At 43.7% G+C, this 19,108-nt stretch overlaps 1 protein-coding gene across 5 annotated transcripts in view; it reads left to right on the forward strand.

Moving 5' to 3' along the window:
• FHOD3 (formin homology 2 domain containing 3) overlaps positions 1 to 19,108 on the forward strand; it is a 967,501-nt gene that overhangs the window by 552,538 nt on the left and 395,855 nt on the right. For all 5 annotated transcript variants that reach the window (XM_033930608.1, XM_033930609.1, XM_033930610.1 and 2 more), the window contains exon 5: positions 1,465 to 1,570. In XM_033930608.1, the coding sequence (XP_033786499.1) occupies positions 1,465 to 1,570 (106 nt within the window). The remainder of the gene's footprint in view (positions 1 to 1,464; positions 1,571 to 19,108) is intronic.

A 19,108-nucleotide genomic window follows, 5' to 3' on the forward strand; every position in this document is an offset into this window, starting at 1 on the left:
ATGCCTGCCATTCACCTGGTAGAACTAGTCACGTCCTAAATATAGCTGCACCAATTTGGGTTTATCTAGTGTTCTGTAATGGTTTCTCGGTGCACAAATGCCATTAGAAAATTGGCAGCTCAGCACATGGCATTGGCATGTCTTACTGGAGGCACTGAGTTATCGAATTGCCCCCTATCCCCCCACACCTTTTCAGTAAGCCATGGTAGAGGTTTCTATCGTGGCCTGGAGCGCTAAATGCTCTGACACTGCTCCGATGCTCAAAGAGTTTTTATGAGCATCGGAGCATTTAGCGCCCTGGGCCATGGTAGAAACCTCTACCGTGGCTTAGTAAAAGAGGGCCTAAGTAACTTGCTCAAGATTACGATGTGTGGCATTGGATTTGAGCCTATTTTCCCTTGTTTTCCATCCCATTTCTCTAATCACTAGACCGGTGTTCTTCAACTGCCGGTCCATGGACCTGTGCTGGTCCGCAGAAATTTCCTACCGGTCCACAGGGCCGGCACGTGCATCGGGCCCGAGACGGTGTTCTTCAGCCGCCGGTCCGTGGTGCGATCGATGTGGCATTATCGGGCAGCCTTCTCTCTGATGAGGCGCAGGACATGCGAGGAGTCAGTGCCCGCTGCTTTGTGCACTGCGTCAGTGAGGAAGAGGGAGCCGGCCTGAAGATAACACCGGGGGTGGCATAAAACGGCCAGGCAGGAGCAGGCCAGAAGTTAAGGCACAGCATGGAGGGAGGGAGACAACAAATGAAGGGAGAACAATTTTAGTTTTAAATTTAGTGATTGAATTGTGTCAGTTTTGAGAATTTACACCTGCTGTCTATATTTTGCACTGTTCAGGAAGAAATGAATTTGTTTCTATTTCTCTGGGGTTGTACTGCATAAAGAGTCTTGAATCTTAAGGTATTGTTTGTATATATTAGTACTTTCAGACTGTGGGCCCGTATTTGCATAGGGGTTATCTGTGTTCTGGTAGGAATGAATGTTGAGAAGCAGACGTACAGAGTGCTTTGTGTAGTTTAATTTTGCAGTTAACCATTATGTGTTGTTCATAAGATTATATTGTGTGTATGTATGAAAAATGAATTGGAAAACATGGTGTTGCAATTAGTACTATTATGGGGCGGAGATATGCAGGATCTGGACCACAACTTAGCCCAGGGTTCTTCAACCGCTGGTCCGCAAAATAATTCTTTTATTTCCGCCTGTCCATAGATGTCAGAAGGTTGAAGAACACTGCACTAGACTACTCCTTTGCTCCATTGCAGGTTGACGTAGCTCGTTTCGGGCAGCAGACAGAAACTCATGGGGGGCATTGTCACTTTACAGATCATCCTTTTTGGTGCTGTTGATTTTCGCTGCTACTGTAGCATTTGATTTATGCTGTAATATATCTGATTTCCTTGACTTTGAGAATTACTTTTCTCTCTGTTTTTTGAAACTCCCTTTCTCTGGCTGGCAGGATGACAAGGATTTGGTCCACGAGTTTGTTGTCGCAGAGGGCTTGACTTGCCTGATTAAAGTGGGAGCTGAGGCCGATCAGAACTACCAGAACTATATTCTAAGAGGTAAGTCAGCTCAAAGATATTTTCTACTATGCCAGTCAACTGTCATCCCATGTTTCTGATTGTTCTTTTTGACTTTTTATTTTTCCATGACATCATTATTTCAATGTATCAATAGATTTATATATATATATATATATGTGTGTGTGTCAATTGTTTTGTTTATTAAAAATGTGGTCTATGTGTATGTTTCTCTATATTTTGACATGATTTTAAATGTTTTTATGTATTGTATATGTCCAATAGTGTCCCCTGAGGAAGGCGTCTTCTAAACACCGAAACTGGGATCCTTGTTGGGAGTACTTGATTCTTTTTTTTTAATATCTTTATTAGATTTTCAAACTGCAATTGTGCAACAAGTAATTCATATACATAAAATATCACAAGATAAGCATAATAAACTTTCAGACATTAATATACAATTTAATTTTTCCCCACCCTCCCACCCAATACTCAAATAAAATAAAACCCACAAGAAACTATATATATATATATATACCCTGAATCAAGTTCCAATGCAGCTCCCTCCCCCCCCCCCACCAACCCTGAATGTGTATGTTTACAAGTCTATAAAATAAAATCAATTATTATTCCTTACAAAATTTAGCCAATGGCTCCCAAACATCCATAAACTTTCTGTAATGCCCTTGCTGTATGGCCATGAAACGTTCCATTTTAAAAATTGATTCAAATAAAGACTTGACATTGGTTGAAAAGACGCCTCCCTTGCCTTTCTGCTTGTCTGCTTATATTTCAAGGCGAGGTGCTCTTCTGTCTGCCTGGCTTTTTTTTATTACAAATGTTAAAATCAGCATAAAGGATTGTACCAGTGAAACATTTTTATATCTCTCAGTGTCACAACAGAACATTCACTTTCAAGAGATGACAATTTTTTTTTTTTTTTTTTCTGAACGATATTGTCAACATTTCAGAAGAGATATTACATTTGTATTATGTGTATAAGGTACAGCTCTTCCAGGCCATGAAACCTGAATTAGCAAAGGTTCAAAGAAGGGCAACCAAAATGATTAAGAGGATAGAACTCCTGACCTATGAAGAAAGACTTAAGTGTGTTAGGGCTCTTCAGCTGGCAAAAGAGGCAACTAAGAGGGGATATGATAGAGGTCTACAAAATCCTGAGTGAAGTGGAACTGGTAAATGTAACTCAATTGTACAAAGACTAGGGGGCACTCAATGAAGTTACATGGTAATACTTTGAAAACAAATAGAAGAAAATATTTTTTTTCATTCAACGAACAATTAAGCTCCCTCCTGCTGGGGATTATTTAGGGGTTTGCGGCATGAGGGATTGCACATCCCTCCTGCTGCGGACAGTGTGTGTGTGGGGGGGAGAGAATGGGTAGTGCCAGGGGAGAGTGGGCATCCCTCCTGCTGGCCAACATGTGGTGGGGTTCGGGAGTTCCCTGCCACAGCCGCTCAGCTGATCCCAGAAAGGAGATTTCCTTGCCATGATCAGTTCAGCGGCCAAGTCTATTTGAAATGTAGGCCAGCATTTTGCTGGCTTACATTTCAGGCACCTTTCGCAGCCCTAGGGAGACGCCTAGGGCCACTTAAGCTCACCTAAGGCCACTTCTGGCCTCATGCCCATGCCCAGCCTTGGGCGAGTTTAAGCATACCTAGGTGCCTCCCTGCACCCGCAATAGATGCCTACAGTGGAGGCAGCCTGCCTCAAGCTGTTTTTTGTTTTTAAACATGCATCCCGATTGGTTGGTTAGACAGCCTACTGCCACCTACAATCAGGACGCCGTATATAGAATATGGCCCTTTACTGTTATGTTGACCAAGTTGTTCTTTGTCCTCTGATCCACTGTAATCAACTTTGCTTGACAGCATTTAGTTTCAGTTGAAGGTTTTGAGCAACCTCAATTTGACTTCTCTTGAATGTCCTTTTGATGGCTTTAGGGCTAATTGCACCATCGCAGTTCAGGTATTTCAAATGATAGGTAGAGTCCATTGATTTCCTCTTCTCTTGTCAAGCTATGATTTCTTCTTAAGCCAAGCCACATGCGGATTGGTATGAATAAAATCTCTCTCTCTCAAACACACACACTCTCTTATTTACTTTATTTTTAAACGCCTACGTTAGTCTATTAATCTTTATGACTAGATTACATATGATAAGCTAGCTGCTTTTCTGTCCTAACCTAAACCTCAATGCTGATATGATGCATATTTCATGTTCACTTAAAATAGCTCTTTCCTTTTATCTGTCTGCAAAGGCAGCTGTAGATGGTATATCTGCACAGTGTTCTTGGAACTGGAAAGCAGCAGATAAAGGCTCGAAACAATAGCAATAGAATTCAAAACATCCTGGAAGTGAAAGCAAACCCAAACTCCTCTGTAACTTAAAAAGGCAGGGCAGGCCCAGAGGAATTTTATAAACTGATTACAACCAGATCTGCATAATGGACTATGTTCAACTTAGATTGGGACTAAAAACAATTTATGGCCAAAAGATATCCAGCAAGTTTGGCAAAGGAAAATGAATTGCATCCTGTTAACAGCCCCCCCACCCCCAAAAAAAACCCCCCAAAAACAAAACCTATCAAAAGCATGACTTAAAAGGTTCTTGTGCACAAGTCCCAGGAAACCCTATATAAACAATGTTACAGTTGTCAAGTGGGCACAAAATTATGGCCCATAAAGCCTTTTTAAAGTCATTCACTGTCAGCGTTGGATTCATTTGCTCAACAGTCTTAATTTGAAGTAAGAATGTTTAATCACTGCCTGAACATAAGTACACTTAAGTGATGTCGAAGGATCCAAAGATCCCAAGCTGGGAGCCACTGATATAGATAATGATGTTTTGATAATAGCTTTTATTTTGATGCACTGATGCTAAAGCCTGCTTTGGGCAAGGTTTTTTTTCTAGAAAGGCAAGATATTAAAATTATACATAACTCGTACATACAGTAAATATTGACTGCTATATCCAAAAAGTCATCACTTGTTTCTTTGTGGCCCAGGAAAGCATTGTTTTCAGTTGTATAGTCTTCTTTTCTCTTCCTTCCTCACCCCTCACCGTTACAATACAATGGGGCTCATTTTCAATAAAGAAAAATGTCCAAAATTTAGCATAAAGGGGCAGATAAATGTTTTTTTTTTTCTTACCAAACATTCCAATTTGCTATTTTCAAAATGTATTTCAGAGGCAGATTTCTATGATGGTAGTCTGCAGTGCGTCGAAATCTGAAGGCGGCTTGTTGGGGGTGTGGTTTGGGCAGGAATAGGATGGGCTTAGGATTTAGACATTTTTCTGCAATAATCAAACATTTTAGAAAACGTCTAGGACATAATTTAGATGTTTGGGGGCTAGACCCGTTTTAATAACATCAGTGCCAAAAGGGTGCCCACTTGAGGGATAAAGGCATGACCTCCCTTCCCTTCACTTCCCCAGTGGTCACTGATCCCCTTCCACCCCCCAAAGATGAGAATGAAAGAGTACATACTTGCCTATATGATAACTTCAGATGTTATGGCCAGTCCTAGTAGAGCAGCAAGCAGCTTCCTGTAGAAGCCTAGTAGTCAATGTAGTGAACTATAGAGATAGGGACTCAGGCTCATATCCCATTCTAACGACTACTCTTATGGTAGAATATGTGAGCCTTCCAAAACTCACCCAAATCCCACTGTACCTACATATAGGTGACAGCTGCAGGCATAAGGGCTACTGATGTGGTATACAGTTGGGTCCAGTAGGTTTTGGGTGGTATTGCAGGGCTCACCATATACTATAAGGGGGTTATTATGAGATGTATACCTGGGCTTTTTTAAGTGAGGTTCACTGCACTGCCCACCTAAGATGCCCCACGGCTCTGCTGCGATGTCTGTGTGGCCAGTCTACTAAAAATGTTGACACCCCCCCTACATTCTAATGGCTTGTTCTGTGCATTTTTCTTTTGGATTTACTTTTTTCAAAAATGATTCAAAAAGATACACGCACTGAGGACAAGCACATCTGAGAAATGGCCATTTTCGAAACAAAAAAGATAGGCATTTTTCTGTTTCGCAAATGGTCGTGTTCGCTACTGGATTTTTGTGTATGTTCCATAAAATGTCCAAACTCGGATTTGGATGTCATATCAAAAATGCCCCTCTATACCATACAATAAGGGGTTCATAATCAAAACTTTAAAACATCCAAAAACCAGCCTAAGGCGGCATTTGGACGTCCTAATAGCAGGGACATCCAAGTGCCGAAAATCAAAACTAACTTTCTGCACAGCACTTCTAAGCTGCTGTGTGTCCAGAGAGCAAAAGAGCATGTTGGCCGGTGTATTATGTGCAGGAATCGAGTGGGATTCAACCTGGACGTACCCCAGCCTTAATAATCAAAGCTTTCCTAGAAGGAATTTAGATGCCAGCAGTTAGACCTGTTTGAGTTGCATCTAAGTTCCACAAAGGTGCCCAAATTGACAAGAAGACCACTGGAGGATTTAAGGTATGAACCCCCCCCCATACTCCCCCAGTGGTCACAACCCCTCCCACCACCCAAAGAGCAAAAAACCCCAAACCCCAAAACCCGTAGGCATCCCATCAGCTGATTGCGACAGAAGGAATCTCTATCAGCTGAGCCAGTTTCGGGGATTCCTGGTTGCAAGGATCAGCTGAGCTGTGGAGCCCTGCACCCATCCTCCTGACATCCCCTGACATCCCAGATATCCCGCTGACATCCCCCACATCCTCCTGACATCCCCTTTATCTCACTGACATCCCGGACTTCCCCCGAAATGGCAATTTTGAGCCAATAAGGGCATTCGGCCCCTCCCACTGCATCCCAAGATGCTTTGGAAGGGGGAAGCCCCATTTGCAGCACGCAACCTTGTAGGCAGGAGGGAGTGAGCTTCCCTCTTTCTGTTTCCTTTCCAAAGGTACGGGAGGGGGGGTGGAGATGTAGAGGAGGCCCAGTAATGTTGGGGGGATGAGGGGGGCTGAGATGTCAGGGCATGTTGGGGGATGTCCAGGATGTCAGCGAGATGTGGAGGATGTCAGCAGGATATCGGGGATGTCAGTGGAATATCAAGGATGTCAAGGGAAGATCCAGGATGGAAGGGGATGTTGGGGGGATGGATGTGTGTAGGGCTCCATGGCTGATCCTGGCAGGGGAAATCTCCATTAGCTGAGCCGCCAGCTGATGGGGATTCCTTTTGCTGCAATCAGACAAGGTAGTTGGTGGGTATGTCTACAAAACTTGCTTTTGTACGTTTTTCGTGTGGATGTTTTTATTTTTGAAAATGGGCTAAAAAGATAGACGTCCTAAAGACCAAAACTTATACCTAGCTCATTTTCAAAATAAAAGATAAGATCTTTGGCAGCTTTGAAAATGGACATTTTTCCTGCTGGGTTTGTGGATGTCTTCCACAAAACATCCAACCTCAGACTTAGGCACATTTTTGATTACAGTAAGAAGACTAGCCATTTCAAAGTTACAGAGACATTCAGATCAAAAATAATAACCATAAAATAATTAACTTTCTACAGTTTCTAATACCAAAATCATCAGTTAACTGCAAAGCTAGAAAATAATTTTTTAAATAAAAATGTCTTCAGTTTCCTTCAAAATCACAAATAATGGTCTTCTGATCTTACATCCAAAGAAAGAGAATTATGAAAATGTAGACGTGAACATTTTTTTTTAAAAAAATGTTACTCATTTTACAGATGGAAAAAGTAAAATCAAAAAGTTATAATCTTGTGGAGACCTACTAGATGAAGAAAATAATAACAAACATTTCCAAGAGCTACCACATAGCCTTATCTCAATAGGGTGGTGGAACTCTGCTAGGGAGTATGTACTAATTCTCTTGCATTCCATAAAGACCCAACTCTTGTCAAAAATAGATGTTTTCTTAAAAACCTGCTTTCTCCAAGAGGTGCAAGGGGCTATATTTCTTTGCAGTTGTTTTGAAAAACTAGGGAGCGAGTACTTCAGGCTAGCTAATTCTTATGCCATCCAAGCTGTAATCCCTTTTTAAAGTGTTCACAGGCTTGTTCTGCTGTAGCAGCAGCATTTATTTTCCTTGGGTCAAAGCTTCCTTTTTGCAAAATAGCTTGGAATTGTTTTTAACAATTAACACTGAAGCCTGCTCATTAGTTTCAAAAGAACTTTCCTCATTCTGTGCTAAAGCTCTTCAACAGAGGATCAGTGTATAGATCAAGGGTGCCAAATGAATGTTGACTACGTAGAACCAAATGATTCAATTACACATCCTGTAGCTAAGAAACAAATTTAACAGTAGGGTATAGAAGGACATATAAAGGAGAGAGAAGGAGGCTGTGATATGGCTGAGTTGGCAGCCCAGCCCGTACAGTCCTCATTGCCGGTGATGCACCCTTGGCATTCCACATTGACCCAATTTAATAATGTATTTCCAAGCTGTCTTCACATATTTGTAATTCTTTTGTAATGTGAAGCTGGAAGGAAAGGCATATTCTTTCATTTGGGGGAAAATTTTTCATCTGTTCTTGATTGCAGTGTCCTCCTAGCAACATGCTTGAGCAACCAAGCAAATGTAGCCATGGGAATGCCAAGGGAATGCATCCGGTGACATCTTAGTCACCCAGTGTGCTACTCCGTCAAGAGGTCCCCAGTTCTTTTTCTTTTCATTCTCTGCAAAGCATAATCAGAGAAAATATCTAGTTACTTCATTGTGACCTTCAGATTTCTATTAACATTTTGCCCTGTTTTTCTTCTTTTATTGAATTAAGGATGTCTTTTCAGCATTGTCAACTGTAGTTACAAAGGGCTTCTATTTTCATATATTAACAAGACATTTATTCACTCAAGTGACAGAGTTGCCATTGGTAGGTTTCTGCAACAGCTTCAGCCATGACAAGAAGGCTGCTGGTGTTGCCCTGTAAAATAAAATCCTTTTCATATAATTTAGGTTTAATTACTTGCCTTTTCCAGATGGAAACATAATGGCAGATAAAGGCCAAATGGCCCATCCAATCTGCCCATCTGCAGTAACCATTATCTCTTCTTCTCTCTAAGAGATCCCAAATGCCTTTCTTGAATTCAGACACAGTCTTTGTGTCTACCGGGAGACTATTCCAAACATCTGTAAAAAAAAGTATTTTCGTAGATTACTCCTGAGCCTATCACCTTTAACTTCATCTCATTCTAGAGTTTCCGTTCAATTGAAAGAAATTTGCCCCATGTGTACGAGTATGCCATATAAGTATTTAAAAGGCTTTATCTTATCTCTCCTTTCGCACCTTTCTTCTAAAGTATACATATTGATGTAAAACCCCTAGTAGTGATATGGGGGTGGTCTAGGACAGTGTTTTTCAACCTTTTTATACCCGTGGACCAGCAGAAATAAAATAATTATTTTGTGGACCGGCAAACTACTAGGACTAAAATTTTAAAACCCCGTTTCTGCCCCATCTCCGTGAGCTCGGTCCCCGCAAATCATCTGATCCCATCCACACAAGCCTCAGTTATGATTTTATATTGAATGTATTTTATTAAAAGTATAAAAAGAAACAATATTCTGTACAATTGTCATTTTATAAATACAAATAATACAGAGCAAGGATCAACAAAACCCCTGTCTCCCCTCCCCTTCACATATATCCCCTCTACTATCAAGAAAACGGAACAAGCCAAATTATTACAGAATGCTACACAGATATATCATGCTAACAGAATACTGCAGTCACACATAACAGGAATAGTTTTAGGGGAGTGCAACTAGGGCAACTTCCCCTTGATAAGAGAGCACCCTAAGCCAGCTGGAAGTTAAAGAAGCACTGCCTGGGCTTTGCAGTCCCCAGTTATGTCTAACACCAGCTCTAGCAGGATATATATTTCAAATCTGATATATTCTAATCACAAAATATAAATAAAATTATTTTTTTCTACCTTTTGTCATCTCTGGTTTCTGCTTTCATCTTCTTTTCACTCTCTTCCTTCCAGTGTCTGCCTTCTCTGTCTCTTCAATCCAGCATCTGCCCCTACCATCCACTGTCTGTCCTCTCCCCCTTCCATATGGTATCTGTCTTCTTTCTATGCCCCTCTCCCCTTTCCATCCAGCCTGCGCTCCCTCTCTCCTTTTTGCATGATTCATTCCAGCTTCACTGCTCTCTTCGGTTTTATCTTTCCTACACCAGATCTACCATCGTTGTCCCTCTCTGCTTATTTTTCTGCTGACCCCTTCCCATAATCACTCTCTACTTTCTCATGCCCGTCTCTCCCCTTCCGCTCCTCTAATCTCCCTGCCAGCTGTTTCCTTTTTTCCGTCTCCCTTCCCTCCTCCTCCTGTCCTGCAATAACTCTCTTCCCTTCCTCCCCTCCCAGCAGTATCTCTCCTTCTCCTTCCCTCCAGGTCCAGTAGCAGCTGTCCCTTTTTTTCCTTTGCCCAGCAGCTTCCCAGACTCCTTTCCCTCCTCCCCTCTCAGCAGCATCTCTCCTTCTCCCTCCCTCCAGGTCCAGTAGCAGCTGTCCCTTTTTTTCCTTTGCCCAGCAGCTTCCCAGACTCCTTTCTCTCCTCCCCTCTCAGCAGCATCTCTCCTTCTCCCTCCCTCCAGGTCCAGTAGCAGCTGTCCCTTTTTTTTACCATGCCCAGCAACTTCCCAGCCTCTAACAGTGGCTTTCTCCCCTCCCAGCAACTCTCCTTACTTGCCAGCGCAGTGATTCAGGAAGGCATCCCCAGGTCCTTTGTTGGATCGCACCACCTCTGAGGAAAGCAGAAGTTGCATCATCAGAGGTGGCCGCGAATCAGCAAAAGTCCCAAGGCTGCCTTCCTGAATCGCTGCACTGTTAAGTAAGGAGAGCCGCTGGGAGGAGAGAAAGCACGCTGTCGGAGGCTCCCCATGACTACAGCTCATCGATCTTGCCAGTCCTGCGCGGAATGGCAGGAAATTGGAGATGTTGATCTCACTGGTCCTGCGCGGATGGGCAGGAATTTTCTGCGGACCGGCAGTTGAAGAACAGTAATCTAGGAGATCTGGCCAATCGGAATCTTAGGCCACTCCCAGCACATCCCAGAATACACTGTGAGATGGGCCTAAGATTCTAGTTGGCCCAGGTGCCTAAGGCCCCTTCTACAGGAGGATCTTGAAGCACCTGGGCCAGTCAGGGCTATAGGCCCCTCCCCGGTGCATCCCAAGATGTACCAGGAAGGGGCAGGCCTGACATTCCAGTGAAGACGGACCTGCCAGCCAAACGCAGGAAGGACCCAGCCAGCTGGCCATCTAAAAAAGGTTAGGGGGTTGCTGGTGGGGGTGGGTGGTCCGGATGAGGTTAGGGGGGATCCACTGGGGGTAGCCTTAGGGGCTCTGGGTGGGCTACCTATGGGGGATTGGGGGTGTCTAGCAGGAGTGACTAGGCATCCCTCCTGCCAGCAAACTTTTGGGAGGGGTGTCCAGCAGGAGAGATCGGGTATCTCTCTTGCTGGAGAACTATCGGGGGTTGCGGCAGGTGCCGGGTAGGAGGGACTGGCCATCCCTCCTACTGTGATCATTCGGGAGAGAGGTTGCTGCAGGTATCAGCAAGAGAGATTGGGCATCTCTCCTGCCGCGATCATTTGGGGGGGAGGTGTCGCATTTGGAGGGGGAGGTGTCAGCAGGAGAGCTTGGGCATCTCTCCTGCCATGATCATTTGGGGGGGACGCGGTATGTTCAGGCAGGAGAGATTGGGCATCTCTCCTGCCGTGATAATTTAGGGGAGTTACAGCAGGTGTTGGCAGGCGAGATTGGGCATCTCTCCTGCTGCGATCATTGCTCTGGCATCTCGCTCTCCTCTCCCTTCCTCCTTTTCTTCCCTGGTTTTCCTTCTCAATGTATTTTCTGCCTCTGTCTAAATTCTTTCTTACTATTCAGTCCTCGATTTCCCTCTTTCACTGTGTCTACCTACAGTTTGCCATCTCTTTCCCTCACCCCTTCCAGTATCTAACTCTATCCTCTTTCCCCAATCCAGTATGTGCCCTTTTTTCTCTGTCCTTCCCACTTCCTTCCAGTGTCTGCTCCTCTCTCTCACCACCCCTTCCTTTAAGTGTCTGTCCACCTATCTCACCCCCCACTTCCATTCAGCATCTGCCCCCTCTCTGACCTCCCCCCTGCACTTCCATTCAGCATCTATCCCCTTCTCTCACCCCCATTTCCATTCAACATCTGTCCCCATCTCTTATCCCCCGTACTTCCATTCAGCATCTGTCCCCCCTTTTCTCCATATAATAAACCTAAAGTGCCACTCAACCTGACTGTGACAAGTGATGGATGTTCTATTCTAGGACATTCCAAGAAATGCTTGGGCCACAAGAAAGCCACAATATCAGGTCAAGATGGCATGGTCAAAATGAACTATAGATAAAGCTGCTGACAATCTACAAGCAAGATTAGGAGGGAGGATGCCCACTGCCCACCCTCAGGGATCATTGACCTTAGTATTAAGAATGAATAGTCAGGGGAAATAGAGAAGTCATATATGACACCAAGTAACACCAAGCTACTCAACTGTAATTATATATATCATCAAATATTATAAAATGTGAAAATCCAATGGAAATTAAGTATGCAATTAGTAGCTATATAAGTCTCCAGACCCCAGGCTACTAAGCTTGGTTATAAAAGGTTCATCTTTGTTCCGTAAAAGGTAGAACGGACTAGGCAGCACATGACATACCAGTATTCTGTGTTACTACTCCGTTAGCCTAACTGCTGGTACTGTATCCTGCTTGGATACCTTTTTATGTAATAAACATATATTATATACAGCAATTGGTTTGTCGGTGTAAGGTCATTTAAATATATTGGAGGGGCTAGCAGCGGCCTCTTCAAATCTCTTCCCCTTATTGGGGCATCTTCCTCCCTTATCCTCACCTTCGCGGATGCTCTCCAAAACCAAAGTTCTCTCTCTCAGACAGGCCCTGATAGGGAAGCCGTTCTCACTAATTGCACATGGCTGCCCCAAAGCTTCTCTCCTGACACAACTTTGGTTTCTGCCGGATCGCATCAGAGAAGAAGCTTCGGGGCAGCCGTACGCATGGAACTAGTGAGAATGGCTGCCGCATCAGGGCCCCTCTGAGAGAGAAAACTGGTTTGGAAAAGTGCCGCAAAGGTCAGGGGAAGGGAGGGAAATGGCCTGATAAGGGGAAGAGATGCCCAGACAGTGGGGCCCAGGGCAGTTGCCCTGTTTGCCTTCCCCTAACGCCAGCCTTGGTCATAGCACCACACCAGCATATCCCCCATGATGTTTTCAAGCCTGAGGCATGTGCCCTGACTGTATCTGTTTCTCTAGCTGATCTTGCTTTTTATACATCAATGTTTACACGCGATTAAGATAATCCAACTCATCACATTTGAACTACTTCACTTTATTCTTTTTTATTGTCTCTCTAAATTTGATCATGTTGCCATTTACTTCTTTAAGCTGTGTCTCAAATTGTTCCAACAACAAAATCTCCTTTAATTTGTTTAAGTCCAAATCTAACTTAGTCTTCTGTTCATTGATCACATCTCCTTTCTCTCCTCTTCCCCTTCCCCTCTAGCCATGTGCACCATCTCCTCTCTCTCTTCTTTCCCCTTCCATCCATCCATGTGCACATCTCCTCCCTCTGTTCTTTCACCTTCCCTCTATCCATGTGCACTATCTCTTCCCTCTTCCCTTCATCCAGGTGCACCATCTCCTCCCTCTTCTCTTCCCTTCCTTTCATCCAAGTGTACCATTTCCTCCTTCTTTCCCCAATTGGGGGGCAACCCAGGGGTTGACTGGAGGACAATATGTTCCTCCGCTTTTCCCTGACCCTCAGAGACAATTATGCATTTCTCTTACCCACTCTCTTTCTTCCTTCCCATGGTTCAGGCACTAGCAAGACGCGAAAAAATAGATATTATTGGCATAACAGAAACATGGTGGAATGAGGATAATGAATGGGACACGGTACTGCAGGGATACAAGCTATTCAGAAGGGACAGAATTGGGCAGAAAGGGGGAGGCATTGCCCTTTACGTCCAAGAGGGAGCCGAAGCGATCAGAGAAGGGAACGCAGAGGGGAAAGAGAAACTGGAGTCGCTCTGGATAAGGATTCCCAGACAGAACGGAGCAGACACAAAAATTGGCCTCTACTATAGACCCCCAGGACAGACGGAGGAAACAGATGCAGAAATGACTGAAGAAATTAGGCAATGATGTAAAACAGGCCATGTAACAATCATGGGAGACTTCAACTTCCCGGGGATAGACTGGAACCTAGGAACCACAAGCTGCGGCAAAAAAACAAAGTTCCTGGATATGATAGGAGACTGCTTTCTTGAGCAAATGGTAGAGGAACCGACAAGAGGGAACGCTACATTGGACTTGGTCCTGAACGGCATAACTGGACAGACAAAAGATGTAGTAGTCATGGTCCCGCTGGGGACGAGCGATCACAGCATGATCAACTTTAAACTAGACACTGGGAAAGGAAAGCGAATCATGACACAATCCACAGCCTTTAACTTTAGAAAAGGAAGATACGACAACATGAGAGCCATGGTAAGAAAACGGCTCAAGAAAAGGATAGCTGAAATCAAAACAGTAGAGCAGGCATGGTCCCTACTAAAAAAATACTATCACCGAAGCACAGAATTTATATATTCCGCTGATAGCCAAGGGAAGGGAAAATAAAGGCAAAGGAGAACCAGCTTGGCTAACCAAAGAAGTGAAGGATGCAATAAGGGAAAAGAAGAACTCATTTAAAGAATGGAAACACAAGAAAACAATCAAGGCTTGGAACAGCCACAAGGACGACCAGAAGAAATGTCACAAGGCAGTGAGAGACGCCAAAAGGAACTATGAGGAAGGGATAACGCAGGAGGCCAAAAACTTCAAACCTTTCTTTAGATACGTAAAAGGGAAGAAACCTGCCAAGGAGGCAGTGGGCCCTCTCGACGATCAAGGAAGAAAAGGATACATCAAAGAAGACAAACAGATTGCAGATAGATTAAATTCCTTCTTTGCGTCGATCTTTACCAAAGAGGACACCACATCTGTAACCGAAACAGAGAAAGTATTCAAGGGAATAATAGAGGAGAGCCTCAACACAGTAAATGTGGATCTGGAGCAGATTTACTATCAGATCGACAAACTAAAAAGCGACAAATCTCCAGGCCCGGATGGAATTCACCCGAGAGTATTAAAGGAGCTAAAGGTAGAAATCGGAGAACTACTGCAATCCCTCGCTAACATGTCAATTAGAACAGGAAAGATACCAGAAGACTGGAAGATAGCAAATGTTATCCCAATCTTCAAAAAAGGATCAAGAGGAGAACCGGGAAACTATAGACCTGTGAGTCTCACGTCGGTCCCTGGGAAGATGGTTGAAGCATTGATTAAGGATAGCATAGTCCAACATCTCGATACCCATGACCTAATGAGAGCTAGTCAACATGGCTTCAGGAAGGGGAAGTCATATTTGATGAATTTACTTCAGTTTTTCGAGACTGTGAACAAATATGTTGATAGCGGAGAACCGGTGGATATAATATACTTGGACATCCAGAAGGCGTTCGACAAAGTTCCACGAGAGACTTCTCAGAAAACTACAAAGTCATGGAATAGAAGAGGATATACTAAGATGGATAGGAAAATGGCTGGAAGACAGAAGACAGAGGGTGAGTGTAAATGGGAAGCTCTCGGACTGGGAGAAAGTAACTAGCGGAGAGCCTCAAGGTTCGGTTCTTGGGCCCATCTTATTCAATATTTTCATAAATGACCTGGAAGAAGAAACGACCAGTGAAATCATCAAGTTTGCTGATGACACAAAGCTGTGTCGGGCAATCAGGTCACAGTCAGACAGCGAGGAACTCCAGAGAGATTTGAGACAACTAGAGAAATGGGCAGAAAAGTGGCAAATGAAGTTTAATGTAAAAAAATGTAAAGTGATGCACCTGGGCAGGAAAAACAAGGAGCACCAGTATACCTTGTTTGATGTAACTTTGGGCAAAAACGAACAAGAAAAGGACCTTGGGGTATTGATAGACAGGACCCTGAAGCCGTTGGCTCAATGTGCAGCGGCGGCAAAAAAAGCAAACAGGATGTTGGCCATGATCAAGAAGGGTATCATGAGTAGATCTGAGGATGTCATAATGCTGCTTTACAGAGCGATGGTAAGACCACACTTGGAATACTGTGTCCAACACTGGTCTCCCTACCTAATAAAGGATATAATACTACTGGAGAGGGTGCAGAGGCAAGCGACAAAGCTTGTAAAAGATATGGAGAACTTGAGCTACAAGGATCACCTCAGAAAACTAGGATTATTCACCCTCGAGAAGAGGAGACTGCGAGGGGATCTGATAGAGACTTTTAAAATACTGAAAGGATTCGACATAATAAAGCAGGGAACAACTTTATTCACAATGTCAAAGGTGACTCGGACAAGAGATCATGGACTGAAGCTGTGGGGGGACAGGGCCAAGACAAATGTCAGAAAGTTTCGCTTCACACAGCGAGTGGTGAACGCCTGGAACGCTCTCCCGGAAGAGGTTGTGGAGGAAACCACCATTCAAGGATTTAAGGGGAAGTTGGATGCACATCTTGTTGAAAGCCACATTGAGGGATATGAATAACTAAAGTATTCGCCAGGGTAGGCCTGGCTGGGCCTCCACGTGTGCGGATCGCCGGACTAGATGGACCCAAGGTCTGATCCGGTGCAAGCATTTCTTATGTTCTTATGTTCCCACATATACACACACACACACACTCATTTCGTGTTGTACAGCCCAACGAGGAAAACTAGAAATTTACATTTATTCGCATAGCCAAAAATTATTGGTTGCAGATACAAGACTTTTTTAGAAAAGACTCTTGCATTTCAAGCGGATAAGCAGCAGTCCTGGTTGGGCAAATGCATTGGTGAAGCTATGTTGCCTGAAACTGAGTGGCAGCAGGTTCAGGACAAATGTCAGGAAGTTCTGTTTCACACAGCGGGTGGTGGGTGCTTGGAATGCACTCCCGGAGGAGGTTGTGGCGGAGACTACTGTACTGGGATTCAAATGCAAGTTGGACGCACACCTTCTTGCATATCATATTGAGGGATACGGTAAAGTCGGGTCTCCAAAAAGGAGTACCTAAATGGGCCGCCGCGTGTACGGAGCACCGGACTAGATGGACCTCGGTCTGATCCGGTGAAGGCGTTTCTTATGTTCTTATGTAATTAAGTCAGCGCTGTTTGACAATTTTATTTCCTAAATGTGGGTACTATTGTTAGCAAAATTTTACACTATGTATATTTAAAAAACTTGCTGTATTTTTAACTATTTGTATTTCGCTGATTGTCCAGCCTTCTTCTGTGTAAACCGCCTAGAAATCATTTGGTTATGGCGGTTTATGTTATGTTATGTTACACTGCTGCTGCAGTTCTCCAATGTTCCAGCGTCAGCTCTAAGGGAGGCTCACCTCTTGCCAGCTCAGAAGCTTTCTGCAATGGCCTGCCTACTGGGAACAAGAAGTTGTGCATAGAGAAAACTTCTGGGATCGTCAAGAGGTAAAGCTGCCTTGAGAGCTGATCCCAGAAAGCTGGAGAACTGCAGCAGCGGTGGGGGATGGAGGAGAGAGAAAGAGACACTGAAGCACCATGGAGAGGAGGGAAAGGAGAGTGACTCCAGAGTACCAGTGGGCGAACCTGAGCCCCTAAGGCATTCCTGTAGCTACGCCCGCTTGCCTATCTTCTGCTCATCAGACGATCATCTTCCTGGCAACAATTCAGGCATTCTCTTTCTGGCCTGCCCCAGGAGCCTTCTCTACAGAGAGAAGGCCCCTGGGGTTGGCCAGAGAGAGCCTGTCTGGATTGCTGCCAGGAAGAAGATCAAGTGTGCAAGACACTGGACTCAGGCAGGGCCAGTCAGAACAAATGGTCAGACTGAGAGAAGAGGGAGATACATTGCAGTATTCTTCAATGCAAATCCTGCAGCCTGTATTCATCGGGAAAAAAAAAGGACTGCACGAGCTGCCCTAAAGGTCCCTGAGGGCCACCGTTGGTTTGCAGACCTTGAAATGAAGAACACTGCCCTACACAGTAGCCTGGGAGCATAGTGGGTTACAAGTAAATTTAAATGCTTTCAAATATTGATAGAGAAAATGTTTACTCTGCCTGAAGTCTTTCTGTGGGAAGCTGGACGGCTTCCAGATTCAGTCTTTGTCTGGAGAGAGAAAAATCTTGCTTTATCACATCAAGTGAAGGATTTGAATAATGTTTCAGCCATGCCAGCCATGTTAATAGCTAGATAGAAAACAGTAGGACTCTGATTTAATGTTGGCACAAGTGTGACTTTTTAAGGAGCATAAATTAGAGGCCTTTCCTGTATCTTGATAAACAACTATATTTGAAATTAGCCTTTCCATGAAAAAAAATAAATAAAGTTAAGCGTTATTTTGGAGAAGAAAAGATTTAAGTTAGATTGGCTTTGTTACTGTGCCAAGACTCTGAAAAGAGGAAAACATGTTTCCACCCATGTGGATGTAGCCAAATGGTTAAACTTCTGAGTCTGTAATAAAAAAAAAAAAAAAAAAATGCTGGACGCTCGCAGTATTGTTTAACTGTGCCACATCTTTGAACTGAAATATGGTTTCCCAATATGATATCAAAACAATAAAAGCTAAACTTGAAAGGCCAACAACCTGTAAACCATTAGGGATGCTTTGAACGGAGCCTCATTTTATCGGTGTTGCCATTCAATATTCTGATATTTGTAACAGTGCATGCATTTTTTTTTTTTGCTAATAGAAGACATTATCAAAATCAGAATGAGATGAGAGCTAAAAAGTAGGCACTGTCGGGAGGATGTTGAAATGGAAATTAACCAATCTCTTAAAGAAAATAACAAATTTAATTTATTTCTTATACCCTGCATTATCAATAAACAAAACGGTTCAATGCAAAGTAAAAATCAGGCAATGCAATAAAATCAGTGCATGACAATAAGGCCCTCATACAATTACTCGTACGGTAAGTCATCCTACTCCACTAGTGTGACCATATGGCTCCAGAAAAAAGGGGACGGATTGAGACATCTGGGTTTTACTTCCATTGAAAGCAGCCAAGATGTCTCAATCTGTTCTCCTTACTTCCATTGCTTTCAATGGAAGTAAAACCCCGATGTCTCAATCCGTCCCCTTTTTTCTGGAGCCATATGGTCACACTATACTCCACACATAAAGGCCAAATCTATATCTCCAAACTCTCAGCAGTATCTCTCAAACCTCAACCCCACAGCCATCTGTCATTCTGAAACCTTGCTGCCACCTTCTAACTACAGTAACTCCTGTCCTTAGGAACTTGGGAGGAAATTCTGTAAATAGTATCTAACAAGATAGGCACCTATCATGTGCCAGTCATGCTTAGGTGCCTTTTGCAGAATTGCACCTAAGTTAAAACATAAGTGCCTGTAATGTAGGCCAGAGTTATAAAGGCCTACATTGTAGACGATCCGTGAGTGATCCGATCCGTGGCAGGGCAATCGATTCACTAGAAAATTTACATGCAAACTCCGACTCATAACCGATTGAGTTGGGGCAGAGCCATGACAGGAGAAGCA

The sequence above is a fragment of the Geotrypetes seraphini genome, chromosome 2 (assembly GCF_902459505.1).
Source record: "Geotrypetes seraphini chromosome 2, aGeoSer1.1, whole genome shotgun sequence".
In the NCBI taxonomy this organism is placed as follows: Eukaryota; Metazoa; Chordata; class Amphibia; order Gymnophiona; family Dermophiidae; genus Geotrypetes; species Geotrypetes seraphini.